Source organism: Pipistrellus hanaki (assembly GCF_964339955.1).
Source record: "Pipistrellus hanaki genome assembly, chromosome: 7".
In the NCBI taxonomy this organism is placed as follows: Eukaryota; Metazoa; Chordata; class Mammalia; order Chiroptera; family Vespertilionidae; genus Pipistrellus; species Pipistrellus hanaki.
The window spans coordinates 86107143-86135131 of NC_140509.1; the positions used below are offsets into that span (position 1 = coordinate 86107143).

At 52.4% G+C, this 27989-nt stretch overlaps 2 protein-coding genes across 5 annotated transcripts in view; one reads left to right on the forward strand and one right to left on the reverse strand.

Annotated features, from left to right (window-relative positions):
• Nucleotides 1-25709, forward strand: part of MAP3K4 (mitogen-activated protein kinase kinase kinase 4) — a 65928-nt gene extending 40219 nt beyond the window's left edge. The window contains exons 9-27 of one of the 4 annotated variants that reach the window (XM_084890905.1): nucleotides 58-141; nucleotides 1278-1538; nucleotides 2629-2778; nucleotides 4582-4743; nucleotides 5605-5738; nucleotides 6220-6298; nucleotides 6992-7070; nucleotides 10500-10596; nucleotides 11555-11653; nucleotides 14271-14371; nucleotides 15244-15324; nucleotides 16905-17096; nucleotides 17897-17967; nucleotides 18791-18907; nucleotides 19601-19760; nucleotides 21355-21477; nucleotides 22039-22145; nucleotides 23856-24035; nucleotides 25266-25709. In XM_084890905.1, the coding sequence (XP_084747031.1) occupies nucleotides 58-141; nucleotides 1278-1538; nucleotides 2629-2778; nucleotides 4582-4743; nucleotides 5605-5738; nucleotides 6220-6298; nucleotides 6992-7070; nucleotides 10500-10596; nucleotides 11555-11653; nucleotides 14271-14371; nucleotides 15244-15324; nucleotides 16905-17096; nucleotides 17897-17967; nucleotides 18791-18907; nucleotides 19601-19760; nucleotides 21355-21477; nucleotides 22039-22145; nucleotides 23856-24035; nucleotides 25266-25286 (2298 nt within the window). In that variant the 3' untranslated portion in view covers nucleotides 25287-25709. The remainder of the gene's footprint in view (nucleotides 1-57; nucleotides 142-1277; nucleotides 1539-2628; nucleotides 2779-4581; nucleotides 4744-5604; nucleotides 5739-6219; nucleotides 6299-6991; nucleotides 7071-10499; nucleotides 10597-11554; nucleotides 11654-14270; nucleotides 14372-15243; nucleotides 15325-16904; nucleotides 17097-17896; nucleotides 17968-18790; nucleotides 18908-19600; nucleotides 19761-21354; nucleotides 21478-22038; nucleotides 22146-23855; nucleotides 24036-25265) is intronic. The other 3 variants (XM_084890906.1, XM_084890907.1, XM_084890908.1) reach the window with 3 other exon arrangements.
• Nucleotides 25710-27189: 1480 nt separating this feature from the next.
• The window catches only part of AGPAT4 (1-acylglycerol-3-phosphate O-acyltransferase 4), a 33340-nt gene continuing 32540 nt past the window's right edge, over nucleotides 27190-27989 (reverse strand). Inside the window, exon 9 of the mRNA XM_084890915.1 lies at nucleotides 27190-27680. Within this exon, the coding sequence (XP_084747041.1) occupies nucleotides 27586-27680 (95 nt within the window). The 3' untranslated portion in view covers nucleotides 27190-27585. The remainder of the gene's footprint in view (nucleotides 27681-27989) is intronic.

A 27989-nucleotide genomic window follows, 5' to 3' on the forward strand; every position in this document is an offset into this window, starting at 1 on the left:
TTTCCTTATTTTTAAAAAGCCAGCTCTAAAGAAGTGTCATTGTGTCTATGACCCTAGGACCTGGAAATAGCTGCCGAGTTCATCCTTTCAGCCCCTGTTAGAGACCTTCTGGAGGTCCTAAAATCAAAGCAGTATGTCAAGGTAAGTTAGTCACGTGTTACATGTCAAAGTAACTAGTCACGCGTTACATGTCAAAGTAGTCATGTGTTATTAGTGAAAGTAATTCCCATGGTATTATGTCAAAGTAAGTCTTCTCATGGTGTAATTGAGATGCTCTCTTTCTTACTTTTCTCCAAAACAGAAAAGCTTTTCTTAAAGGTCCCGAGAGTAAAAATTTTAGGCTTTGCTGGCCACACGTTGACCCCAGTTATAGGACTATTCCATCGTCTTCCCCAAATCAAGTTTTTCATACTTGACCTATTGGCTTGTCTTACAGATAAAAATAATTAAATAGTCATCATATTTATTTTATTAAATTAGTTACACATATGTGTTTATGTTGAATTCAAATGAGTTGTTTTGTTCTTTTACCCTCACAATTCAGACTTTCTACACAAATCTTCGACATCCTGGACATCACTAGAGCCTCTTTTTGAGTTTCATCTTTGAGCTCTGACATTTGGAGTCTGTGCATGAGGCTGATACTGGAAACTGTTCCACCCACGTTTATGTGACTTGTCCGGCACAGTCACCTGTGTGCTTCTTGTTAAAATGATCTTTAAAAGGCCGTTAGGGTCCCCTCCCCATGGGTCGCTGTGAGCCTTGCTGACACGCGTGCCTTTTCACTGAGTCAGGGGACGTCCTGTGTCAGACGGCATCCCGCACAGACGCGGGCTGCTTCGCCGCCTGCCCGCCTGCCCGCCACAGGCTTTGTGTCTGGGATCTGCTCTGCTTACGAATGGCGGCCCAGACCAGCACAGGCAGGCTGGCTCAGGCTGACCTTCCTCCTGAGGAGTCTTGGCTTTGCTGTGGAAACGCAGAGGCTGCCCTGTAAGCGGACACAGTGTGAGGAGTCCCCGCCAGTTAGTCACGCCCCATCACTGACCGGAACCGCTTGTCCCTTCAAGTAACGTTTTTTCATTCATGGCATTTCTTAACTCAAGATTTTTCTTCAAATGGCTAACATTTAACTTTATTTTTAGAGCTTTATTGAGGTATAATTGGCACAGAAAAACTGCACCTAACCAGCGTATACGCTGTGGTGAGTTTGGACACGCAGACACCGGGCTGCCATCACCCCAGTGAAGGTAATCGGGCTGCGGTGGTTTCTGCTCCAGGTGCAGATCCCGGGCTTAGAAAACCTGCAGATGTTTGTCCCAGACACTCTCGCCGAGGAGAAGAGGATTATCCTGGCGCTGCTCAACGCCGCCGCAGGAAAGGACTGCTCAAAGGACTGCGAGTACGTGCTGGTGCTCGACGCCTATCTCCTGCTCACCAAGCACAGCGACCTGGCGGGCGACAGCTGGGCCACGTGGGAGGCGCAGCCTGTGAAGATCATGCCTCAGGTGGAGACTGTGGAGACCCTGAGGAGCATGCAGGTATGCCCTCCTCAGGTAATTGTGTAGCATTGCTTGTACTGAAACATTCCATCAAAATCCATAGGTATGTCAAATTACACTGGAATGCTTGAAATGCTTTGTCTTCTCTGTCTCAGCCAGGCCATTAGCTCTGTACAGCCATGAACTATAGGAATCACCTTACTCACTGACTTTGTAGCTCCGCGAACCCAGGCTCTCTGGGACCTCCGGTTTGCCTTTTGTAGTGCCGGCTATCGCCTGCCTTCCTCGCAGGGACCGCAGTCTATGCAGCTGTTCACTGAAACCGTGGACGCTGCCTCGTGCTCTTGCATTCAGGGAGGGGCAGTGGTGGGGAGTGTCGTGGCACCTGGAACCCTGCCCGCGCAGCGCTGAGTGCCGGCCCGGTCCTGTGACTCTGCAGATGGTTCTTCCTCTGCGCTCCCTGCCTCAGGGAACGGTGCTCCCCACTCAGCTGTTCGAACCAGAGTGGGGACAGTTCCCGTAAGTCCAGCAGCCCTAGTGAGCCCAGAGCATGCCCATCAGTGCCTCTCCTCCGCATGCCGCCATTCCATGGTCAGGCCGCCTCCTCTTTTCCTGGATCATGGCAATACACCTCACCTTCCTTTAGCTTCTCTGCTTCAGCCCTCTCCTCCTCTCCCTGCACTGCTGCATCTGTTCGCTTTGGTCTTCCAGAATGATCATTCTAATACATACATCTGACCACATCCAGATCTACTCGAACTACTTAAAAAATAAAGATAATTAAGTCTGGTTTTTCAGTTTCATACAAGGCTCCAGCCAATCCCACTTTTATTCTTATGTCTCCCACCTCCCATGCTGCTCCTACACACACGCACATGCCATGCACATGGCACACGGGTGTGGAGTTCCCTGAGTTCTAGGATTTTTCCCACGTATCATTGGCACCGTCCCCTGGGAGTCTCACACTGTGTCAGGTCCTAGCCATCGGCGCCACTGCAGCCCTGCTTCCTCAGCAGATGCTGCTGCCCAGTAACCCTGAGGTTGGCACTGGTTCCGGGCAGGGCCGAACTAGAATGGGGGGCAGGGAATGGGCCTGATTGTCAGCCCTGTGCTTGCCTTTCTTTCACAGGTGGATAATGTCTTACTGGTTGTCATGCAGTCTGCACACCTCCTCCATCAGAGGAAAGCTTTCCAGCAGTCCATTGAGGGGCTGCTGACGCTGCGCCAGGAGCAGACGTCCAGCCAGCCCATCATCGCCAAGGCTCTGCAGCAGCTAAAGGTATTCCCGTCAGCGTGGCCTGAGCTGGTGTGTGCATGTTTGCATGTCACTCGGCAGCACAGGGGGCTATCATGTAATAAAAAAATATTATCCAGTTGTCCTCCCATTCCCCCTCTGCCCAGGCCACACTTCCCCATGGTTAAGCCAAAAAGCTTCTGGATCTTTCCTGGAACTGTAGAGGGACGGAAATATGAACAGTCACATGACTCATAATGGTCACATGGTTGATTAGTAGCGAAGGTGATACTGGAATTTAGGTCTCTTCATTTCTAGCCCAACGTTTTTATTCCTTAGCAGCACTTACTGGAGGTACTCCAGGTCAGTAATGTGTAGTCTAAAAGCTTTGCTGACCTCATGTAACAGCTAGATCAGCCAGATGACTAGACAGAGCCAGTGAGGACAGGCACGTAGCCTCAGAGTTCACGGCCAGCCAGAGCCGACCTTCTCTTCTCTTACTTCCTGTTTTCACCATTTTCTTTGTCGTCCTCCATTTATCATCCTGGTCTTGTCCACACTTCTCCCGGGCCACCAGCTCTGTCCTCTTAGGAGGTTGAAGCGTGGCTTCTGGAAGAAGTGGCACGGAGATGACAAGGAGTTGGATAAGCATGCGTTTCTCTCCAGTCCTCCTGACCCATCTTACTTCTCTGTGACCACCCCTTCAGGCTGTCACCCATCTAATGACAGGGCAGGGCTTGTCTTTCCTTGTAGTTTGAGTCAGTGAGAGTGTAAGACTCCATGAGACACTAATTATTCTTGAGCTGGAGGAATTTGTAGCCTGAGAACTGGAGCTGTCACGCTGACCACAGAGGGGGAGAGTCAGAGGCTCCTGGTAGCATCTGAGAAGAGCCGGCATGGAGGCCTTTGGCTTGGGGGCGTTTCAGAAACTGCGCGTTGAGAGGAGCAGGCAGGCACTGGTGTCTGGGTCAGGCTGCCGGGGGCTCCTGGACGTCCGAGTCGGGTGTGGTCTGCTCGGCTGGCTCCAGTGCGTGCAGCGGGAGGCAGTGGGAGGTGAGGCTGGCAGGGCAGCTGGGGAGAGCCTCGGCTTTGTTTTCTAAGCCGCAGGGAGTTGTTGAGGATTAGGAGGAAGTTTGGGGTCGTGGGTAAGGGGATGGTCTGGGACCATGTGTTCACAGGGTGTGTTTTTAAAGGTGAGTGGGAAGGGAGCTCACTTTGAGCACCGTTGCCGTGTTGCCTAGCGAGACGACAAGGCCTGAGCGTTTTGTCTGGGGGCTCTCTGTGCTCTGTGGGGCAGTTAGCAGTATCCCTGACCTCCACCGATCGATGCCAGCAGACTTGACTCCCCTCCAGTTGTCACAACCAAAAATACCTCTAGCCGTTGCCAGTGTCTCGTGGGAGGTGGGGTAAGATCTAATTGAAAACTGAATTTAGTGGAAGGGGAAAGAGAAGGATGTATGACTTGGTAACATTGAGGAGGTCATTTAGAAATACACCGGCGTTCACTCGGGAATTTGAGCAACCACCCAGAGGAAAACAACTGGTGGGTGACATGTAAAAATATTGATGCTATAAGCATTTAGTCCAAGATCACATTGTCATTAGATGTTACCATTTTAAATGGGTCCCTTTTATATTTCATAAGATATTAACACTTAATACAGATAAAAATGAGAATCATGTAATTTTCTTTATTTTTGGTCATTCCTTTTGACTAACCAAAAAAATGTGGCTGAGAAATATTGCACTGGTTTATGTCTGTGATGATGAAAGAAATCTTCCACTAAAATACATAAACATTGTGTGATTTGCTTCTTTTTGGATTAATTATGGTTTGGGACTCTTTAGAATGATGCATTAGAGCTTTGCAACAGAATAAGTGATGCCATTGACCGAGTGGACCACATGTTCACTTCAGAATTCGATGCTGAAGTCGATGAGTCGGAATCTGTCACGCTGCAGCAGTACCACCGGGAGGCCATGATTCAGGGCTACAACTTTGGGTTCGAGGTAGGTCCAGAGCACGAGGAAAGACAGTGCAGCTCGGCAGTTGCTTTTAACTTACTCATAAGAAGTGTCATGAGTCTTGTATGCAAATCTGATTATTGATTGTAATCACAACTTAATCAGGAATGTCTTCTTACACCATTGCTAGATATTAGAAATGTTGGTTTACTTATAAACTGTCAATAGTTGCCCAGGATTTACTAGTATTTTATGCAAACAGCTATCTACTTACATTTAAAAACCTTTTAAGAGTTGTCTAATATCATAAGAGCACATTTTTAATTTAAATGAGTAAACCATTTGTGAAACTACATTGAAATATTATATTCTAACTCTTCATGCTGTAAATTTTAATTGGATTTTTGTTTTTATTTATTTACTAGAGGCCTGATGCATGAAATTCGTGCAATAGTAGGCCTTCTTTCCCTTGGCTGCTGGCACCAGCTTCCCTCTTACACCTGGGACCTGGGCTTCCCTCAAAGCCTTGGCTTCGTCTGGAAGGTCTAATCAGCATATTATGCTTTTATTATTATAGATTTTAAAATATTTTTCTTTATTTCAGAGAGGAAGGGAGAAGGAGAAAGAGAGAGAGAGAGAAACATCCCATGATAAGAGAGAATCATTGATCAGCTGCCTCCTGCATACTTCCTTCTGGGGATTGAGCCCGCAATGCAAGCATGTGCCTTTGCCTGGAATCAACTCAGGACCCTTCAGTCTGCAGGCCAACACTCTATCCATTGAGCCGAACCAAGGCTGAATTTTTGTTTTTAGAAAAAAGTCATTTTAAACTGATATGGTATTATAGTGTTTAGATGTTTTTATAATCATTTTCTTCTTAACTTTAATGTAAATGAAATCTTACAGTATCATAAAGAAGTTGTTCGACTGATGTCTGGAGAGTTTAGACAGAAGATTGGAGACAAATATATAAGCTTTGCCCGGAAATGGATGAATTATGTCCTGACTAAGTGTGAGAGTGGGAGAGGCACCCGACCCAGGTAACGACCAGGTGGGATGTGCGGGAGCTTGTGGGGTTGTAGGGCTTCCTCCTGTACTCACCGTGGGCTCCTGAGCGGAGAACACAGCGGGAGCATTTTGATCTCCTCAGGGATCAGTTGTGTGTGTGTCTGTGTTTTTGTTTGGTTTTTGTTGTTCTAAGTGAGTTTTCTCTAAGGGAGCCTACGTTCTCCCTGGACAGATCTTCCTGGTTGCTAATCTCTCCTCCCTCGTGAAAGTTAGCCGGTTATTAGAAAAAATGGAAAACAAATTGGTAACCAGTTATTTTCCTAAGAAGCCATATTGTCTTTCTTTTCCAAAACATGCTGTAAACATACTCAGTCCCCCCATTTACATAAAGACAGAAAATGTGTTTTGTCCTAGATGGTAATTTTCCAATTACACTGCTTTTCAGTGTTGTGGACTAAAGCTGCTATAGCATTTTCTTGGTTCTTCTGTGATTGTTGACGCTTTTCATTGCAGGTGGGCAACTCAAGGTTTTGACTTTCTGCAAGCCATCGAACCTGCCTTCATTTCAGCTTTACCAGAAGATGACTTCTTGGTATGAACTATTCTAAAGTCTTTTTCCCGTAAAAAACAAACAAGCTTATTACTGTCTGTTCTTGATTGTGTGTTTTTCATATTTCATAGTGATTTTAAAATATGTTTAATGTAATTGTAACAGCAGTGCTTAGAACTGAGTCGTCAGTAGCTGCAGTAGGACACAGTGTGGCCCAGCGGCTGCGCCAGCGGGCCATGCAACTAAAACAAATAGTTGTTGGTTTTGTATTTACTGACTGCTGACCTCGTTGCTGGTTTTTAGCAGTTTAGTGAAGACCAAGGATTAGCTATTTCATTTCACTGCGCGTCATCTGAGAGCCTGATATTAAATGTTAAATATTATCACTGTTATTCCTATAAATTCCATCAGATTAAAAAGATGTTTCAAAATATAAATTTACTTAACTCCAAATAGTGGAGGTGATTGCAGGCCCTCATTTGTGCACGTCATAGCATTCTGGGCACTGAGGGCACATCCGCTTTTACTGATGAAAGGGGGTTGTATGACATTTTTAATTAGGCACCGCATGTCATTAATTCTTGTTCATACCTGTTTTATTTTAAGCTAACGTTGAAAACGTTTACTAAGGATAGCATGTTCTTTTAAATATACCTAAAGCTTAATTTGTGCTGATTGTCTACGTGAGAGAGTATTCATTCTTCCTTCTCCTTTCCCATTTCCTGTGGGTGCTAGAGCTTACAAGCCTTGATGAACGAATGCATTGGTCACGTGATAGGAAAGCCGCACAGTCCTGTTACAGGTTTGTACCTTGGTAAGACGGCAGCTGCAGCATTTCTGTTGACCCCACTGGCTCTGCCGAGCGTCTCCTTCCTCCTCCTCACCCTCCTTTCCAGTGGGTAGAGGGTCTTTAAGGATATCAGCACGGGGGCAACTAAAGCCAGAGGAATGAGGTGTACATGTGGAGGACTCCACGCAGCACTGGCTTTGCTCACCGGCACTCTCGTCTGCTCTCCCCCGCAGTCTTCTCTCTGGGAGGAGAGACTGGAGAGAGAGTCTTTTGAGGGGCAAGAGCCTTTCCTGTGGCAGGTGGGCGAGCTTCAGGGCCCTGCTCGCCTTCATTTTTGAAGCTTTTCTTTACCACTTCCCTACGCACCCTTTTCTCCCAACGATCCTATTGGTTTTACTTACTAAAAAACAAAAAACAAAAACAAGTTATACTACAATAAACTTTAATTACAGTTAATATACAGCTTTACAACGTTTGTTGAAGTTTTAAAATATGTCTCGGAAAAGTTTGTGTCTAACCCCAGTCTTAAGATATGAGTAAAACCAAAACTGTATGTATATGTAATAAATACCCAAATATGATAATTTAGAAATTTTAAACAATTTGTTATGCAAAATAAAGTAAGTCACAAATGATAAATTTATTGAGCAGCAGCTATCTCTCAAAGGATATTTGCTAGCTATAGAAAGGTTAGTAGACCATCTTTCACCTCCCCCCCAGTTTTAATGTTTGGTTCTTTATCTTCAAAATTTACTACGTTTACTTATACCTCTCTTTCTCCCAAGGCTGCTGTGAAATGATAGTTATCAATTACTATTTGAATATTTTATATAAAACTTATTATATTCTTCTCAAACTTTGGTTAAGCATATTATCATAAATGATTCCATGATCTCTTAAATTATTTCTCTAAGAATACATGATCAATAACTCAGTAAAAATTACCTCTCTAAAATATGTAAGGAATCACTTTCATTGTAGAAAATTACAATGTAAAAAAAGTATGTAACAAATGTAGAAAACGTACATGTAGGAAATTTTAAAAATATATATTTTGATTTTTTTTACAGGGAAGAAGGGAGAGGGAGAGAGAAACATTGATCAGCTGCCTCCTGCACACCCCCTAATGGGGATGGGCCACAACCAAGATACATGCCCTTGACCGGAATCAAACCTGGGACCCTTCAGTCCACAGGCCAATGCTCTATCCACTGAGCCAAACCGGTTAGGGCCATGTAGGAAAATAAATTTTTAAAATATATATTTTATTTATTTTCCACAGAGAGGAAGGGAGAGGGATAGAGAGCCAGAAACGTCGATGAGAGAGAAACATCGACCTGCTGCCTCCTGCACCCCCCCCACTGGGGATGTGCCCACAACCAATGTACATGCCCTTGACCGGAATTGAACCTGAGACCCTTCAGTCCACAGACAAACGCTCTATCCACTGAGCCAAACCAGTTTCGGCGGAAAACTTTTAATGTAGAAAAATATTACAAGTCCTCAGGCAATCGCTGTTAACGCGTGAGTCACTCACTGTTCACTCTGCCTTTCTCCACACTGTTGGCGGACAGTTGGCTTCTGGCTCCTGTGGGCTCACGGTGTCCCCTGCCCTCGGCCACTGTGGAGTGGTGGCCAGCCCTGCCTGAGAGCCAGCGTCCTGCAGTCCAGTGCCCTGGCTGCTCTCCCCCCTGGAGCCTCCCCTTCTGGTGCCTAAAGCGATGCTGACGAGGACAGTCCAGTGATGACACTGCAGATGGAGTTGAATACGAGGCCAGAGGCATTGGTTCTAGGTTCTTTCATTCTGAGAAACCAATGAAAGAGAGGGAGAACACATCGCTGTCACGTTCGTTGTTGTTGTTGTTGTTGTTGTTGCTGCTTCCTTTCTCCCCCACTCCCACCTCCTCACCTCCCCCGGTCTACCCATGTAGCTTAATGGTAGCAACCTGGTATGTAACCTTCCTCATTTCTTTGCACTCACATGTTTAATTGCACAGCCATGTCTCCGTTCCTTTCTGCTCATGCCACACAGCATGTATAGGGGTGCTCGCTTGCCATTCATTGTATAAAAATTGGATCACATTGAGTGTTCTTTTGCTTTTCTTACCTGACAGTTGTAGAAATTCCTGTGTCAACAGGTGTAGCTCCAATTCATTCTCTTCAGTGGCCGCCTGGTGTCCATGTGGACCCACTAGAGTCTTCCCATCCTTTCCCAGCGGACACTTGCTTTGTTAGTTTGTTCCATGAAAAACATGTCAATAGTTCACCGCTAATGGAACGTGAGCATCTGTTTTATGTTTGTTGGTCATTAGGGCTTTCTTTTCAATGAAGTGTCACATGTTAGTGTGAGTTAGATATAACAGTCTGAAATGTTTTGCTTCATCTGTGAAGCATGTCAAACTTGTTAGTGGACCCCCAGTGTGTCTCAGCAGAAGGCCTTTTACCTTCAGAGGAAAGTTTTGTAGTAATTTTTGACTCGGTAGTTACCAGTGGGTTTGCAAATTAAAGATATCACAAGTCGCACCAAATTATATTTGTTCCTTTTTTTTTCACCTTTGCACTGGTGATTATTCCATTTATTGTTCTGGTAGTTGAGATGATGAACCAGGCCTGCAGATCTCTTCAATTTTTTCTTAACAATCGCGTCATTCTTGTTTTGCAAGTTTTCCCTTCAGATTGCTCCTTTTGGGTCCTTCTGTTTCTCCTGTGTAACGCTGTGAAAGCACACAGACAACACCCGTGAAGGGCAGTATTTTCATTTTGGATGAAACTTTTAGAATGAAACACTCAGACTAAAATTGTTGACATAGGAGAGAAAATATGACATTTAAAAAAAACTTAGGAGGGTTAAAACCAAGTTAAAGGAAGGGGAGAGCAGGTTAGGGAGAAATAGACCAAGTGTAACACGTCCATTCCAGTTACATTTAGTAACTGGGAAAGGACAGTTGCCAGCATTTTTGTAATCATTGGAGAAGGTCAGTTCTTAAAGTTTTTAGTTATTAAACTTTGTGTAAAGTTTTATCATGTTTACCTTCTACCAGACTCTTTAAAAGAGGAGAAAAAGAGAACATTTTCTAAAAATAATGCATAAACTCTTGGTTTGGTCTAAAGGACCAAAACAGAAGTCCTCGCCCTCAGGAAGATGGCAGTGACCTCCCGCCCGGAGCTGTTGGGTGTCACCACTGCCCGGAGCCCTCCGGGCGCAGAGCGCGTGGCCCTGTCGGTGGCCGCGGCGTTGGCTTTGCGTGTGTGCTGTGTGTTTCCTCCTGGGAGTTACAAAGTGTTTTTGATGGAGGAAGGTTCGAATGTGTCCTATAACATGGTTTTCTTGTAGAAAGGGTTTATTTTGGTCACCAGCAAATTAAGTCCCATCCTGGTTCATTAATCGCCTGGCATGGCAGTTTCCTGTTGACCCCTTTAACGTGTTGCCTTTGTCGCCATTTTCACTGGCAGCCATTCATCGGAACAGCCCCCGGCCTGTGAAGGTGCCGCGATGCCACAGCGACCCTCCTAACCCCCACCTGATTATCCCAACTCCGGAGGGATTCAGGTATGGAGCCTTTCTGGCCGTGCGCTCACTCGGCGGGCCTCTGTGGCTGCTTGCTGCCGCCCGGGAGCGGGTCTCGCTCTGTGACTGCACTGGCGCTCGCGTTTCTCAGCTCCTGCTGCGCTACCTGGAAGACAGTCCCAGCGCCTCAGCTGCAGGAGAGAGACTCCCCTGTGGGCCTGTCACTTAACTCGTTCCTGAGCTTACTCACGGCCTCCAGCTGCTCACTGCCCTCTGGCTTCGGAATAACTGTCTCCTTTCTCTCTGAACAGTGGCCTTAGGGAGGCCCGCGGGTGTTCATAACATAACAAACATGTGAGAAACAGCACTTGGTGTCAGTTTAAACGTGGAAACAAGTGATGATCTGTCCAGTCTTGACCTTTACATGTGTGTAACTCCAAGTGCACCTGCTGTGTGAGCTCAGATCCTTAGTATGTCCCAGTACTGACTGAATGCGGTGGCATTTCTGCATCTCACCCTCATGACCACTTTTTAAGAGTTAATTCACTTGTCAGTGTTTCCTAGGAAAGAACACATCTGTTTTATTTTTTTAAAATATATTTTATTGATATTTTACAGCGAGGAAGGGAGAGAGACAGAGAGCTAGAAATGTCGATGAGAGAGAAACATCGACCAGCTGCCTCCTGCGCACCCCCCACCGGGGATGTGCCCACAACCAAGGTACATGCCCTTGACCAGAATCGAACCTGGGACCCTTCAGTCCACAGACCGACACTCTACCACTGAGCCAAACCGGTTTTGGCAGAACACATCTGTTTTAAATACTGAGTTTGACATTAGGTGTGCTTCCCCCCCCCCCAAACCTAGACCTGAATCTCAACGAGTGCTTTACATTTGTGTTGTAAGGCCCTTTCACTCGCCCTGTTGTATTTTTAACGGAAAACCCTGTGCGTGCCCACTCCCTCTGGCCTGTGTTCCTGAAGCTCTTCTTTCGCCGTAGCACTCGGAGCGTGCCTTCGGACGCGCGCAGCCACGGCCCCACCAGTGCCGGCGGCGACTCCGCGCCACCCCGACCCACCAGCAGTGCCCAAGACGCCAGGTAGTCTCCCTCGCAGTGCCCTGCCCCGCCCCTCCTGTGCTGTTCCGCAGTGGCCTTGGCCCTGGGTGTCCCAGACGCAGACTTGGGGTCCCTCCCCGTGGCTCCAGGACCTGCCAGCACAAGTAGATAGCCTGCCTGATTTAATATTGTTTTGGAGCTGATAGTAACCAGAAAGACCAGAGCTTCTGCCAGCAGTAACTCTGGGGAGAGTGTCAGAGGCAAGAGCCTGTCCCTGCCAGGCGGGGCGGGAGGAGTTTGGGGGCAGGGCCTTGATGCTAGGATGGCATCTCTTAGTCCCTTCAGGGGTGACTGTTTTTAAGGGGTCACTTTTCTAACCAAGTTGCCTAATTTCTGTGATGCTTGGTGAGAAGTAGTTTGCAAAGTAGAAAGGGAGTGGTGGGGTGTGTGCCTCCTGGAGAACAGGTCTTTACCACGGAGAGCCCTCACATGCTGGCGAGCCCCAGAGTAAAACCAGCTCCCACCGGACCCGGGAGAAGGCACTGTTCTCCTCTCCCAGTCAGGACGGGAGAGTCAGACCAGACTGCCCGCTGGGCGGGCTGGTGAGCAAGGACCTCAGGGCTGCTGCGTGGGCAGGAGATGACGGGCTAACCTGTGTTTAGCCTTTGTAACGTCTAAAATCTCTACAAACATCTCCGTTCTTCTCATAAGAGCAATAATAGTCCTAATTTTCGTGATAAATGTCTGTAACCTAAAAGTCAATGTATTTTACAGCTTAAGCAGTTAACTAAAAGTTGATTTGAACAAATTCCCATTTCTCCTCTATTTTTACGTTGAGAGCATTTCCTGGCCAGTGTTTCCTGTGCGTCCATGTCCCTGTGGGGCAGGAGGCTGTCTGGTCCGTCAGCGCAGTGCAGAGTGACGGGGGGCGGGCCCCAGGACTGTGGAGCGGCCCCCTCTGCTGCTCCGAGTGCACACGGTTTCTCCAGGCCGGCTGGGGTGTGGGGTAAAGTCCCCCTTTTTAGAGGCTCTTGAGCTGTGGCTTGAGGCATTTATAAAGGTGGTAATGTGTACATTAAATGTATTTTACTTTCAAAGCTAAATGTCTTTTTATGCCTTTAGTGATAGGCCTTGGCTAGTAGATTTTAGCATCTTAATTATATACACCCTTAGAATGGTCCTCAGTAGTTAGAAGTTTGTATGCCACCTCTCAGGCCATTTTTCACAGAGGAATGGCATTTCCTTTGTACAGTCGTGGGTACAGGACAGTGGATAGAACAGCAAATCCAAATGGAGCCATGTCGCCTGGGGTTGTGTTCACTCTGCATCCCAGCCTCTCATGTGCTCAGTCTAACGTCCATCAATGTTTCCATTTGGTCTGGTTTTACTTAGGAAATAGTCATCTTGCTTATAAAATATTTTTACAGAGTTCTACTTGCCGAAACTGGCTCTTACTGGTTTGCAAAAGGCTGAATTGTTAATTTTTTAGGAATTTTGTAAGCCAGTTGTTATACCACGGAAATTGTCAAACTCTACAACCCTCCCTGCCATCCCCTAAACTAGTTACTGGACAATTCCCAGGCATACCACTTCACTTCAGTACATTTTCTTGCCTTTTATCCTGGCAGACTCTGGGAGGACGTGGCATTGACTCGTTTTGTCTCTGGAAATCAGGAGCATAGAGGTGCTGAGTGACTCCCCACGGTGCCCGTCCTGAGCAGGGCCCAGGAGCACCCTTGGTTTCCCACGAAGCAGTGCCACGACCTGGACAGGCCACGGCAGTAGGGCGTGCTGAATCACGCTCAGAGTGCTGCCCTGGGTTGCAGAGCTCAGGGGCGTCGGGAGCCCCGAGCCCTGAGCTGGTCTGTTCTGTGGCTGACCCCGGGCCAGCGTCTGAGAAAGAGCATAAATGCTACCATACTTCACAGGGCACCACTGCACACACGACACTTGTTCCCAAACTGATGCCATTCATTTGGGATGATTTGTATTGGAATCTTAACACCGCGCTTCCTTACTCTTGGCTCTTACTCTTGATGGATTCGTTCTGGATTGCTGACCATTAACTTTTAACTTTCTTCTGGAAAAGCAGCGCATTCACTTTGTTCTTTGATGTTAAGCTTCCTGCTCTCCTGCGCTTCTGCTTGGCTCCTGCTTGAGAACCCCCGGTTCCCACTGCTTCCTTAGTCAGAGGCTGGAAGCTTCCCAGCCATGCAGTGACGTTAGCACTCCCAGGGCTAAGTGCACAGATGTAATTCGGTGATGATTTTACATGTTAACTAGATTTGGCTAATGATTTTTATCACCCTGGACGTAAGTTATGGAGCTTCCTATACATGTCAACACTTCAGTAAAGACTTGTTTTTAACATAAAACAGTGTCTTCCGCAGTCAGGTGTGAGGTGGTGCTGGCTGTGGAGGGAGGGAAGTGCAGCTCCCTCCTGCACCCCAGGGAGGGTCCCCAAGGCAGTGTCACTCATTTGGGGCCACCAGGTATCTGTCTAGAGCATCCTCTGTGCTGTCCTCTCCCCACTGGCGGCTGGATGTCTCCAGGGTCCCAGGTCACCCTCCACTGGGAACCACTTGCTCTGAAGAGCCGCAGATCTGTCATTTTGAGTTCCATGGAGTTGATCGCTCCGTTTTTAAAACGCCCACAACAGGGGTTCCAGTGTCCCTGAGAACGACCGGCTGGCTTCCGTCGCAGCTGAGCTGCAGTTCAGGTCCCTGAGTCGCCACTCCAGCCCCACCGAGGAGCGAGATGGTGAGTGTGGAGGTGTCTCCTGCGTGCGCGGAACCTCATCCGTGGTTTGCGTCCCCAGTTACTGTGTCCGTGGCTTTTCCGGGGAAGGAGGGAGAAGCCAGGCTTCCTGGGAGGACTCGCTGCCGGGCACTCAGTTTTTTCCTCATGTTTTTATTGATTTCAGAGGAAGGGAGAGGGGGAGAGAGGGAAACATCAGTGATGAGAGAACCATTGATTGGCGGCTGCCTCCTGCACGCCCCCTGCTGGGGATCAAGCCCACAATCCGGGCATGTATCTTGACTGGGAATCGAACTATGACCTGGTTCATACGTTGACGCTCAATACTGAGCCAGGCGGGCTGGGCTCAAGCACTCAGCTTTTTAATTTAGGTGCCTTTTTAGCTGTGTTTGCATTTTCTAGGTCTCCTTTTGTTGCTTTTTAAAAAACCATTATCGCTGATATTTTAGTTGCTAAGCGTTCTTATTCTCTTTACAAGTGCAGAAGTGGCACTGTGTGTGTTGAGGACGTGCTGGAGTTTTGTTATAACGCAGGCCGAGCCGTCCGCCCAGGACCGTGGTGGCTCACCGGCCGCTGCCGGGCTCCTAAGCAGGACCCCCCGGTGCAGTCCTGGGTCCTCCAGCTCCTGCTCAGAGTTAGGCTGCTGGGTATTTGTGGGAGGTTTATGGAGCTAAAGTTGTAACACCATTAGCAGGTCTTAATTGGTGCGATTTTCTGGAACTGATTGTAGAGACAGCTTCTCACACTCACAGCATCCTAGTTAATCAGCAGGAGGACAGGTTGGTGGTGGCCTCATCACACCGCTCAGCCTTGCTCTCAGTTAAGTAAGCAGATTTGCTCTGTGTCTTCATTTGTATGAAAAATACTTTCTGCAGAACCAGCATATCCAAAAGGTGATTCGAGTGGGTCGACCCGAAGAAGTTGGGAACTTCGGACGCTGATCAGCCAGACTAAAGGTAAAGGAAGAATGTTGAACTTAAAATGTTCCTGTGCTGGGAGCAATTTCAGCAACGGTGCTTTAGCTTCCAGCCATTCAGCCTGCGTGTTAGTGTTCAGGATCTCTGTCTACAGCTGACTCCACCTTCTGCCTGTGCTTTTGCACCCATTTCCTGTTCCTTTTTTTTTTATTTTATCCTATATAATAAAACCCTAATATGCAAATCAAACGGCAGAAAGACCGGTCATTATGATGCGCACTGACCAGCAGGAGGCAGACACTAAACGCAGGAGGCGCCTCTGGTTGTCAGTGTGCTCCCAAAGGGGGAGTGCCGCTCAGCCAGAAGTTGGGCTCACGGCTGGCAGGTGCACTGGTGGTGGTAGGAGCCTCTCCCACCTCCACAGCAGCTCTAAGGACCCCTCAGGGGATGTCCACCTGCTGGCTTAGGCCCACTCCCTGCAGGCCAGCAGGTGGACATCCCGCAAAGGGACCTGGACTGCCAGAGGGTACAGGCCGAGCTGAGGGACACCTTCTCCCATTCTGCCCCCCAGTGTACAAATGTCATGCACTGGGCCTCTAGTGTGTGTGTGTGTGTGTGTGTGTGTAAATATATATAAGCCGTGCTCTCCAGGTTGTGGGCGTCGCCCCCTAATGGGAAGTAAAGTCAGAATGAAAAACTGCCTGGGGAAAAAGTAACGATGCTATGAAGCTGCTGTTTTAGATGCCACGTGTGCGAAAGAGACAGCTCGCTGTAAGCTGTGGTAAAATACACTGCAGAAACAGAGCCTGATGGGAAATAGAGAATCACAGGAGCCAGAGCTTACCGCGTTTTCTTGAATTCCAGTCAGGGGGCCCAGCACTTTCCACGAATGTTTTCATTAGTATCGTCCCCTGCAGTTCACGGGTCGGGAATCTGACGTGTAGCAAGTCCAGTGAGTTGCCCTCTGTCAGACCCGAGCACACGGAGGGGGCCCTGTTCCTGCCTCAGGTCGCAGAGCTCTCACTCGGCCCCTCCCAAGGGGGCTTCCGGGGAGGAGCGGTGCTGCTGAGCGGCCTGCGGGGCCCGCCCCGGGATGGAGGACAAACAGGACGATGTGAGCAGGGGCCTGGTGAGAAGCAGCGGGGTGCCCCTGAGGGTCTGTAATGTGACAAAGGGGAGAGGCTCAGCCCAGTGAGCTGGGCAAGAGGCCCGGTCTGCTCTGTGCAGGACTGGAGGCCGTCGGAGGCCTTTGCATTGTGGTGAACGGTGTGGTGACCCGGGCAGTAAGTTCACATGGGAAGGTCAGGTGATAGGGTTTCATTTTTAGTAAGGTAATTGTGGCCAACGAGCGTGGGTTGGAGAGAAGGGAGACGGAGGCCGGAGATGGTCACGGCAGCAGTCTAACCACCAGCCTCGGGAGGTGGACTGTCTGGACGGGCTGTGTCTCGTGCACGTGGGTGTAGTGGGTGTGTGCTTGGGGCTGTTCGACCACGATGGCCATGCGTGGCCTGCGGAGCTGTGTGTGAGGAGGGCCAGTGCACATGGCTCTGATTTCTGACGATTTGCTGGGGATTGACTTGATGATGGTGACTGTGACCGAGTGGTCGGTTCTCCCGCAGACACCGCTTCCAAACAAGGGCCCATGGAAGCCGTGCAGAAGTCAGTCCGGCTGTTTGAGGAGAAGCGGTACCGAGAGATGAGGAGGAGGAACATCATCGGCCAAGTGTGCGACACCCCCAAATCGTACGATAACGTCATGCATGTCGGCCTGAGGAAGGTGACCTTCAAGTGGCAAAGAGGAAACAAGATCGGTAAGGAAACTAAAGGACGTGACACGTTTGCTCCGGTAGACACCGCAGTGGCCACGCTTCTCCGGGGTCAGACGCGTGTTGTGGCCTCTCTCACATGTGCAGCAGGTGCGGCGTGTCTTTCGCAGGGGTTCGGGGTTTACTTTGGATTGCTCAGGGAAGCTTAAAACAGTACATTTATTCCCTGATGTGTAAAATGTGACAAAATGAGGTTCAGAAAGGTGGCAAACTGCAGGGTTTGAGTCCAGTTTGCCTCATTAAGTGGCCAGGTTTGCTAGTGCTCTGGAGTTGCCATGGGGAGTGGCACACCTGTGCCGTTTGCCAGTCTGTGTGCTCTTATCCCCACCGCACAGGATCGGAGAGAACTGGGTGCAGGTAGAGACAGGCCGCCTTTTCTAAACCACGGCCGGTTCTTTTCTTGGGGAAGAGCTGGGGGAGGTGGGGGGGAGAAGGCGCCTACCGGTCCCGCAGGTCCTCCCGCTCACATGCACTTCCCGCCGAGCAGCTGGGGGAGAAGAGCAGCGCTCCCAGCCAGGAAGCCCGTGCGCCCCCCTCGCGGCCAGGCCTCCTGCAGGCCGTGCGCCAGGCCACGTGGCGCTCCCCGTCAGGCCTCTGCGGTCTGCCAGTCCGTTCCAGGTTTACAGTATCCGCAGGGACGACGGGAAGAGCTGGCCTGGGACCTCACTCATTAGGGACAGTCACATTTCCTGGGGCCCAGCTCCCGCTCGGGAAGGGGAGTCCCCGTTGGCATGCGTGAACACAGCCTGGCATGGTCACCGAGAGCTGCCTGTGTCCCCTCACAGGAGAAGGGCAGTATGGGAAGGTCTACACCTGCATCAGCGTCGACACGGGCGAGCTGATGGCCATGAAGGAGGTGAGTGGCCCTCGGCCTGCTTGTCTGATGCCTCTGGGTGGGGATGTGGTGAAGCAGCGTGTGTGGCTGAGGTTCGTGGTAGCGCTGGCTTCACAGGGCTGAGTGGTCTGCGGCTCTTTTAGCATCAGCCTGTGGGGCAGCCGGCAGCCGCGCCGAGGTGACGTGAGAGCAAAGGAGGTCGGGGCCCAGAGAGAGCAGGAGCTCAGCGGGTCTCCCCATGGCTGTCTGTGCCCGCAGGGACGGGGTCGTGGTGAAAGCTCGGAGGAGGGGATACAGATCTCACAGGGTCTTTGGGGAGGAGATAACATTTGTGACCAACCTCAGAGATGACAGCCTTTTCTCAGCGGGGGTGAAGGGGGACGGACGGGAAACCTGGGGGTGGGCCGTCCGGGAAACCAAGGCCGTGTCCCCGAGGAGGCGGCGCCTTCCAGCTCTGAAGGGAGGGCAGTGGCTGGAGAGGCGGGGGCGCCCTGCTGCTGCACCCCCACTGTGCTCCAGCCTCCGTCCGCCTCCGGGGGCCAGCCAGGAGGGCCGGATCCACCGTAGCTCTGCGTCGTGCCCGGAACCTGCCACGGGGATTGCTCGCCGGCTCTGCAGGGTCTGAGTCCAGTTTGCCTGTGAGATGGTTCCATCGGCTGTCGCCTCACCAGGCGCTCCGCAGTGGGCGCGCTGAACTCACTGGGAAGCAGCCTCGGAAAGAGCCTGGGAGTGAGGGCACAGACCGCCGGTCCTGGGGTCGGGCTGTGCGCGGTCTGCGCCCCGGGCTTAAGGCTGCCTGTGCTCGCTGGCCACCGCACCAGTAATGAGCAGCTTCCTCTCCCAGATCCGGTTCCAGCCTAACGATCACAAGACGATCAAGGAGACCGCGGACGAGCTGAAGATATTCGAGGGCATCAAGCACCCCAACCTGGTGCGCTACTTCGGAGTGGAGCTGCACAGGGTAGGCGGCTTCAGCCACAGCGTGCGAGCGGGGCGCAGGGGCCCGTACATCACAGCCGCCTCATTGCAGCCGCTTTCCTGGTTACCGGGAAGCCTGCCTTCTCTCTGACACGAGAGGGGTTCTTCCTCAAGTGTAAGGTGTAGCTGTGGTCCCCCCGACAGTAGCAGCCGCTGAGCCCATCCTGCCTGCCAGGTTCTCTCGAAGGGCCCGCTCCTTCCTCTCCGCCGTCAGCGGTAGCCTTTGTCCTGGTGTGGCTCAGGAGCCATGGGACCTGAGAGAAGTTACAGCTTTGGTGTGTTCTCCTGATTGGAAGGAGCACTGAGGGAGAGGAACGGAGCATCTTGGTGGATGAGGAGCTTCCAGGGAAGTTGGGTGTCGGTGGTTTTAACGTTTCCCACTTACATTCCTAGTGAAGAGGACCATTTCAGGGGTTACTAACAGAGGCTCGGGCAGCCTGCTGGCGCCTGTCTGAGGTCACATGGGGCTGCCTTTGGAGGGCACGGACACGCATCCCCTGTGCCTGGAGGTACACTCCTCCCGAGGACTGTGCGATTCCAGACAGGCGGCAGGCACTGCTGTCGGGGTCGAGGTCAGGGTCAGGACGACAAGTGTAGAGTCCGTTAGACAGAGATACCCGTGGCGCCGTCCTATCTGCACTTGAGTGCGTGCCCATGCGCTGCGTTCGTTGCCTAGGAGGAGATGTACATCTTCATGGAGTACTGCGACGAGGGCACGCTGGAGGAGGTGTCCAGGCTGGGCCTCCAGGAGCACGTCATCCGGCTCTACTCCAAGCAGATCACCGTGGCCATCAACGTGCTGCACGAGCACGGCATAGTGCACCGCGACATCAAAGGTAATCCCCGACGCCGGCTCCGCCTGCCCGGAGCGCAGGCAGGGCTGAGGCTGCGGGAGTGGGTGTGCTCTGAGCCGTAAGCCGCTCTGTCTGGAGTGACCGTGCCCTATCAACGCCCTGCTGGCCGGGCCCTCACGGGACGCTCACCATCGGAGCCTCCTCTCCGCGGGGGCCTCTGTCTTGGTATTTGACCATTGGGAGTGCAGAGTGACCGTGAGGCAGCAGCGCTGAGCCGGGCGTGAGGAGCAGCCCCATGTGAGGCTGCTGCTGATGTGGGCGGCACGGCCCAGCTTCGTCCGTGGAGCGCTGTGAGGGCCGGTGGGCTCACACTGGTGGGTATAGGGCAGTGGTCGGAAAACTCATTCGTCCACAGCCAAATATCAACAGTACCACGATTAACATTTCTTTTGGGAGCCAAGTTTTTTAAACGTAAACTATCTAGGTAGGTACATTGTTATTAACTTCATTAGGGTCCTCCTAAGCTGGCCTTTGCTAAAAACTCAAGGGGCCAAAGAGTCCGCATGTGGCTCAAGAGCCACAGTTTGCCGACCACTGGAATAATGCGTTCCCCAGGCCCAGAGAGCAGCCTCAGGGCATGGCCTTGCACATCGTGGCCCTCACCTGTGGGCTGGCGTCTGGGGATAATAAAGCAACAAATCCCTGCTGCCTCTACTCGGCCCTTGGCTGAGGACCCCGTTCTGTCGCAGTCGGAGGCCAGTCTGAACACGCTCACTCTGGAGCTGGCTGGCCCCACTGGCAGCAGACCTGGTGTGGGTGAGCCCCCTACCCCCCCGCACATGGGGTCTTGTTGCCTGCCTCCCGGCCTCCGCCTGGCTCTTTGCCAGGTCCTGGCATTACCCGTTTCCAGTTGTGCCATAAATGCCATATTCAGCCTCTGTCCACGGTCATGAAGTGGAACCTTCATGTCGTTGGCAGTGGCCATGTGCCGTGCGGACCAGCTCCGGAATGACCGCGTCAGCGGGGCCCCCACAGGGCCGCCTGCACGGGGAGCACCCAGGCCACAAGTATTGGCTCAGACCGCAGCTCCTCGCACGCTGCTTATCTAACCCCGTGGCTGCATCGCTCTCCCAGGTGGTGCCCAAGACCAGAGAGCAGAGATGAGGCTCGATTGGGGCCGGGTTCCCTTGTAGCAAAGGCACAGCGGCCCTAGGAGGAGCGGCCAATAGGGAGATAGTTACAGACGATCTTTCCCATCCCAGGCTAAGCCGCGCAGTGTGGCCGTGCCAGGCCATAGGACAGTGTGGGTGCAGCCCTTGTCTGCTGTGGTTCCCCGTCCCAGGAGCTGCTAGCTGCGTGCGCCTCACTTTCAGGGCTGCCCCTCAGGCCTGTTTCCTCGGTAACGTCTCCAAGTAGCTCTGGGTTGGTGTTGGCATCTGTGCACGTATTTCAGCTCGGAGAGTGTTGGTCACTGGAATCTGCAGTTCATGCTAAAATTGCTTTGCTTTGTGTTGATGTTTGTGACTAACACTTAAAATCCTTCTAGGCTGACCTTTGTTCATAGTTTCATAAACTCTTCTATCACTTCGTTTGTAGTCGAGGTAACCGTGTCAACTTGAAACTTATTCTTCCTTAGGTGCCAATATCTTCCTCACCTCGTCGGGACTGATCAAGCTGGGAGACTTCGGGTGCTCGGTGAAGCTGAAGAACAACGCGCAGACCATGCCCGGGGAGGTGAACAGCACGCTGGGGACCGCAGGTGGGCCGGCTGTCTGTCTGCAGACTCCTCCCTCCTGGTGCTGGTCACCGGCCTTCCCTTTGCCTCTTGTCAGCACGGACCTGGACAGCGGGCCGTTCTAACCTGTCGGGGACCATGCCGCAGACACCAGCCCCGAAAACACTGTCAGACGGAGGAGTCCGGGCCCGGGGAGGTTCAGGAGCGGGAGAGGCTCTGCCCACTCACACTGGGCGGATAGAAATATTCTGGTCAGAACAGTACTGCGTTTAAATGTAATTACTTGTTTTGACCAATTAGTTTCACAAACCTCTACATCCTCCTTTGCAGGTTATATTTTATATTTTCATTGTGAGTACAATTTATCTGAAAATGTGTACATTGAAAAACTCTTTTACAATAGAAGATAATTTGTCCCCTAAAAACGTCCATTCAAGAAATTGATATGAAGTCCCTACTCAAGTTGCCCTGTTTGCGAGTATATAATTGGGGAAAGTTCCCTCCACATACTGTTACTTTTTCCCTGCGGAGGGGTGGGGCTGTGTGGATCAGCCATTCCTGTCCTCACATCTGTGACCTCCACAGCGTACATGGCTCCTGAGGTCATCACTCGTGCGAAGGGAGAAGGTCACGGGCGTGCGGCCGACATCTGGAGCCTCGGCTGTGTGGTCATAGAGATGGTGACTGGCAAGGTGAGCAGAGCCCACTGGGGGGAAGCTGAGGGCACCTGTTCTGGTTTGTTAGGAACTTCGCTCTGCCACAGCAGAGGAAGGGAAAGACAAGGGAAGACTGGGATCAATGTAAGACCTGTCATTTAGAGAACTCTTAAAAGTGAATAAAAACACGAGGCCTGCGTTAGAACATAGAGAAGTAAGCAGATACAAAAAGAAACGCAAAGTGGAAAACTTGTCCACACAAAACGGGCACATAAATCAACTTCATTCAGAATCACCCAGGCTTCGAAGCAGCCAAGGCCTTGCGGCAGGTGAGTGGATGGACACACTGGCCATGTGCTGGGGAATGTGACGCGGCGATGAAAACGCGCTGTGGCGTTGTGGCGCTGTGGACGGTGCGGGGCGCTGTGGAGGAGCCCCTGAGCGGATTCTGGTGCCTCCGCGAAGGCGAGTCCCACCCAGGCCGGAGGGGCCCGCGGTCGCCGGGGTGCGCAGGAGGGCAGACAGGTCAGCGCCAGGTTGCTAGGGCAGTGGAACTCCTGTGGTTCTGAATCTGACCATCGGTCTTCCTAGGAAGGTACATTAACGAGCAATTACACAAATGTATGAAGATATTGTGTGTGTGTGGCATTATTTGGAAAACAAAAAAGTTAGAGATCACTTACTTGTTATTCATAGGAAATTAAATCAATATACAGCTGTACTTTGCAACTGCTGGAAAAAGACCATACAAAATGCTTACTAGATATTTGCTAATATTATTTTTGTTATCTTTAACAGAAAGCTGGCCATCCCTGGCCAGTGTGCTCAGTGGGTTGTGCACTGTGGATTGTGCGTTGTCCCATGAACCAGGAGGTCACCAGTTTGATTCCCGGTCAGGGTACAGCCCAAGTTGTGGGCCTGTTTCCCAGGGGGGGCTGTGCAGGAGAGAGCTGATTGATATTTCTCTCTCAGCAATGATTCTGCCTCTCTCCCTCTCCCTTCTTCTCTGAAATCAATTTTAAATAAAGGAAAGAAATACAGCCATGATACCTGCTACTTTAGTCCAGCCACATACCCGAGGAAGAGGGAGCTCTCACATGTCAGTCAGCAGTGGTCACAAATAAGGATGACAGAACAGACTGCATTGTTTCCCATAAGTCTCCTTTTTCCCGTGATCATAATAAAATAAGCTTTGCAGTAATAGAATTTGATGCTCTTTACTTAGCAAGGCAGCCTTTTAACACCCTAGTGGTAACTGTTGCATTTTGGTTTATTGGCATTTTCATCTCACTTTATGTATTGCATTTTTTACTCGCATGATGGTGGCATCTCGATGATGCTGGATTGACATCCACGTGGGAGGCAGACTGTGCCTGCCCTGCTGTGCCAGTTGTTTTACTGGACCGTGGCCACACACTCACATACGTGAGGTCTGAGGCTGTTTTCCTGCTGCGCTGGGAAAATTGAGGAGTGACAGAGACCATGGGGCCAAAGCTGAAATATTTATTAAATGTTAGACCCTTTAAGTAAGTTTGCCAGCTCCTGATATATATAGGGTGTCCCCCAAAATGTACATGCACTTTGAGTAATTATGAAAGTAGTGTTTATTAACGTACATTTCACGTTCAAACAGCTCTCATCTGTTGAGGTCTGGTCACACTTTTTGGAGGAGAAGCCTAAAAAAAGATGGAGAATTTGCCTTTTTTATGACCATGTAGCACTAAAACCTTTCTTTTCTCTTTCTAGAGGCCTTGGCATGAGTATGAACACAACTTCCAGATTATGTACAAAGTGGGCATGGGGCACAAGCCCCCGATCCCCGAGCGGCTGAGCCTGGAGGGCAAGGAGTTCCTCTCCCACTGCCTGGAGAGCGAGCCGCGCCTGCGCTGGACGGCCAGCCAGCTCCTCGACCACTCCTTCGTCAAGGTGCGCTGCCCGCGGCTCCCCGCCCCGTGCTGCCGGCGGCGGCTCTCACGCAGGAAGTGCCTGCACCTGACACGGAAAGGGACGCTAGCTCCGCCTGGGAAGTCTGTGGCCTGTGTGGGAATGTTCACGGTGTTCTGCTTGGTCCCTTCGGGGGGTGGAAGAGGTGCCCTGGACTGAGGGCGCTGGTGCGGGGCATTAGTGCGGGGCGGGTGACAGTGCTCCCTGCTGGCAGGTCTGCCCGAGGACAGGAGCAGGCTGGCCTCCCTGAGGAGCGGAGCGGCCGCGTGATGGGACCACGTTGGTGCTGCGGTCACGGCGTGGCCCTGCCTAGGGTCCGGGGACCCCGGGCACCCCTCTCTAGCATGAGGTGGGAGCTGCCTGGGAAGGTTTGGCCGGGCCCTCTGGCTCCTTAACCTCCTCACCCTGGGCACCTCGGGAATGGGTGGGGTGGCAGACGGGGTGGGAGAGCGGCAGGCACACTGCTAGGAGGGAGGGACTGCCAGGAGCTGGGGAGGTGAGTGGGTGCTGACGGCACAGGTGGTGCACAGCGCGGAGCGGGCCCAGGCGGAATTCCAGTTTATCACTGGTGTGACCTCCTGAACAGTGAGGCGAGGGCGGGGGGAGCTGCTAGGCTGGGCGTGGTCAGGTGTGTGATCAGCGGCAGTGGAGCTGAAGGGCCATGCACACTCCTTGGGTGACGGCGGTGCAGCAGTGAGTGCAGGGAAGGAGCAGGGACCCTCTCAGGCTGCAGGCTGGTCCCAGGGGTAGGAATTCACAGGGAGCTGCAGCGGCGGCTGCTGTGTCAGGGAGGACGCTGCTCTTGGGAGACGAGGTGAGGTGTGTGGGAGCACCCTGAGAGAATGGGGAGGCAGAGGGTGCAGGGAGAGTGCTGAGGGAGGCCTGGAGCCAAGGAGGAAGCCTGCCCGCCAGGGAGCGCCTGATGTACCTCGGGGTGAGCGAGCTGAGGAGCCGGAGCTGGGCCTGCTGTGGGCTCTGTCACCACACAAGGTGCTGAAACGGTGGGGCAGCCCGCTGACCTGCTGCTGTACACGCGTCCTTACGAGCGGCCAGCGGTCAGTCCTGGGCAGGGACAGCACTCCTGTCCCTGCGCCCCGGAGGCCCCCACCCGCCCCGCCAGGCGCCGTGGGCACAGGAGGGTCTGCCTGTGGTACGGGACGGTCTGCCTGCGGTCTGTGAGCGCAGCGGGCTCAGCTCTCTCCCCGCCCCCAGGTCTGCACGGATGAGGAATGAGGCGGAGCCCTGCGCTGGGTGTGCACGGAGACCGTCACTGCGTGTGACGTACACACACTGCGTGTGACGTTACATGAAGACGCTGGGATGCAGGCCTCCGCCCAGGCCGGGCTGCATGGGACGCCCTCCGCTCCTGCGTGCTCTCCTGGCCGGGCCGAGTGATGTCCACGAGGTAAAGAAGCTCCACGCTAAGTGCCATTTCTACTGTACACGGACTGGCGCCTCGTCCCCGTTCTCCGGGGCGGACCGGACGTCCAGGACTCTGTCCGCTTGGTGTCCGGTCCGGGCCTGCCCTCCGTCTGCCAGTGCACTGACTGTGAACTGCCCTGGAGGCGGCGGCAGCCGCAGGTTTGTCAGCAAAAGGCTGATGAATGAAATGGAAGAAAAAGGCTCTTTTTTCAATAAATGGTTTATTTTAGGAAAGTGCAGCTGCCTTGTCTTTTGTAGCTTGTCAGCCTCGAAGCAGGTGTGCCCCGGGCTGCGGTGGGCACTGTAGGGGGAGGGCACGGGCAGCAATGGGCACTGGCAGGATGGGCACTGGAGGAGGTGGGCACTGGAGGTGGGCACTGGCGAGGGGGACACCGGTGGGGGGGACACCGGCGGGGGGAGGGCACCGGCGGGGGAGGGCACAGGCGGGGGGAGGGCACTGGCGGGGAGGGCACTGGCGGGGAGGGCACCGGCGGGGAGGGCACCGGCGGGGAGGGCACAGGCGGGGGAGGGCACCGGCGGGGGAGGGCACCAGCGGGAGTGAGTCCTGCAGATCCGAGCCCTCAGCACAGGGAAGAGCCATGCACTGCCAGGGCGGGGAGGGCAGCGGGTCTGAGACCATCTCATTACCAACAAGCTGTGCGGGTTCCTCGGAGAAGCAGGGCTAACCTCTTGCTGGGCCCTGATGGGGAGTGCCCTCTGACCCTCCTCCCTGGCCTTACACATCCGTGTGAGTTGGGAAGCCCCTGCACCTACAGTCTGTTTGTTTGGGGACCAGCCAGACCCTGTTCCCCTCGACCAGGAGCAGCCAGGGCTGCCAGGCCCTTTGTGTGCCCCTTACATCATCTGCTGATGGGTGTGTGGCTGAACCAGGGGTCAGCAAACTCATTCGTCAACAGAGCCAAATGCCAACAGAACAACGATTGAGATTTCTTTTGAGAGCCAATTTTTTAAAACTTAAACTACATAGGTAGGTACATTGTTATTAACTTAGAGTACTCCTAAGCTGGCCTTTGCTAAAAACTCAAGGGGCCAAAGAGCCGCATGTGGCTTGTGAGCCGCAGTTTGCCGACCACTGGGCTGGACAGTTGTCACAGGATTTTACATCCAAGTCCCTGTCCACTTAACGACTATCTGAAACACACTAATGTGGGTGTTTTTTATTTTTTATTTTTAAACATCAGTAGCTACTTTTACAAGGTTTTGTGTGCATTTGTTTAGAGCACTAGTTAAGTATACAATTTTACCTATATGTTCCCAAAAATTCTAGTTTAGCACTTCTTAGTTGGGATTCAGGAATCTGTATTTTAACAACTCCACCAGGTGATTCTCATCATGAGAGAAGTTTGGGAAACACTGGTTTAGAGAACACAGCGGTTGAGAGCTATTCCAGCATGACTGACCTTAAGGACAGGTGTCTGCTAAGAAGTAAACTGGGTGCACAGCGCCTGCTCCGAGGTCGTCACGCCCCCTCCCTGCTCCCAGGCTGGCGCTTGCGGTCTCGGGTGCCAATGTTCTGAATGACTCCCTGCCCCCAAGCCGCATTGCCCTCCCACCACAGTCACACTGTGCTGGTCTCTGCCTCCCTGGGTGTCCGTGGGGCTGACCTGAGCTGAGGAACGGTGAGATGTGTCTGCCTCACCCGTGGCAGGACGGAGGGGCCTGTGTGAGCACCACAGAGGAGCCAAACACCGAGTGCTTTTTTGGAGGCATAATTTAATCGTCTCACCTACGTGCCTTCGCTCTACCGGCCGTCAGGGGCACAGGAAACAGCACCAAAGGATGAAAGGGACTCGGTCGCTCCCCATCCCTGCCCCCCCTGCGCCGGACACTGCGGCTGATGGCAGGACAGGGCTGGAGGCAGCCTCGCACGCTCACTCGTGTCCTTCCTCACGCACGCACACTCGCACGCACACAGGAAGAGAACCGGCACCCACTGCAGCACACGGGGAGGGCAGGGCAGGGCGGTGGCCTGGAGGACAGAGGCCCTGCCTCCCAGCAGGGACTCGCCCAGCGCCCTGGCCGGGCCGCACGGGGAGGCCCCTCGGCGCCCGCCCGCGCCCCAGGTCCGCTCGGGGTGGAGCGTGTCCTGTCAGTCCTTCTGCTTCTGCCTGCTGTCCATGTTGCCGTAGGCAGAGCCCTTGTCGATCTCCGTCACGCCGATCATCCATCGGACGCCCACGGAAGCTGCAGGGGAAGGCAGGGGGTGAGGGCTGGGGATCCAACAGAGCAGGTGGTCTGGGCGCCATCCATCCTCCCTGCCCGGTTCCCCGGAGCGCGGGCACGGTGCTGGCCGGACCAGGTGACACAGGGAGCCGCGGGCTGTGTGGGCCCCAGGGCTGAGCCCTCCCCAGGAGGTCAGAACGGCCAGCCTGCCCGCTGCACGTGGCTGACAGAAGGCACAGGGGTCTGGTGGCTCAGGGAGCTCAGTTAGGCTCACACCGGAGCCTGGGGATGGGGGCTCACACAGAGTGCCCGCATGACCCCACTGCCTGG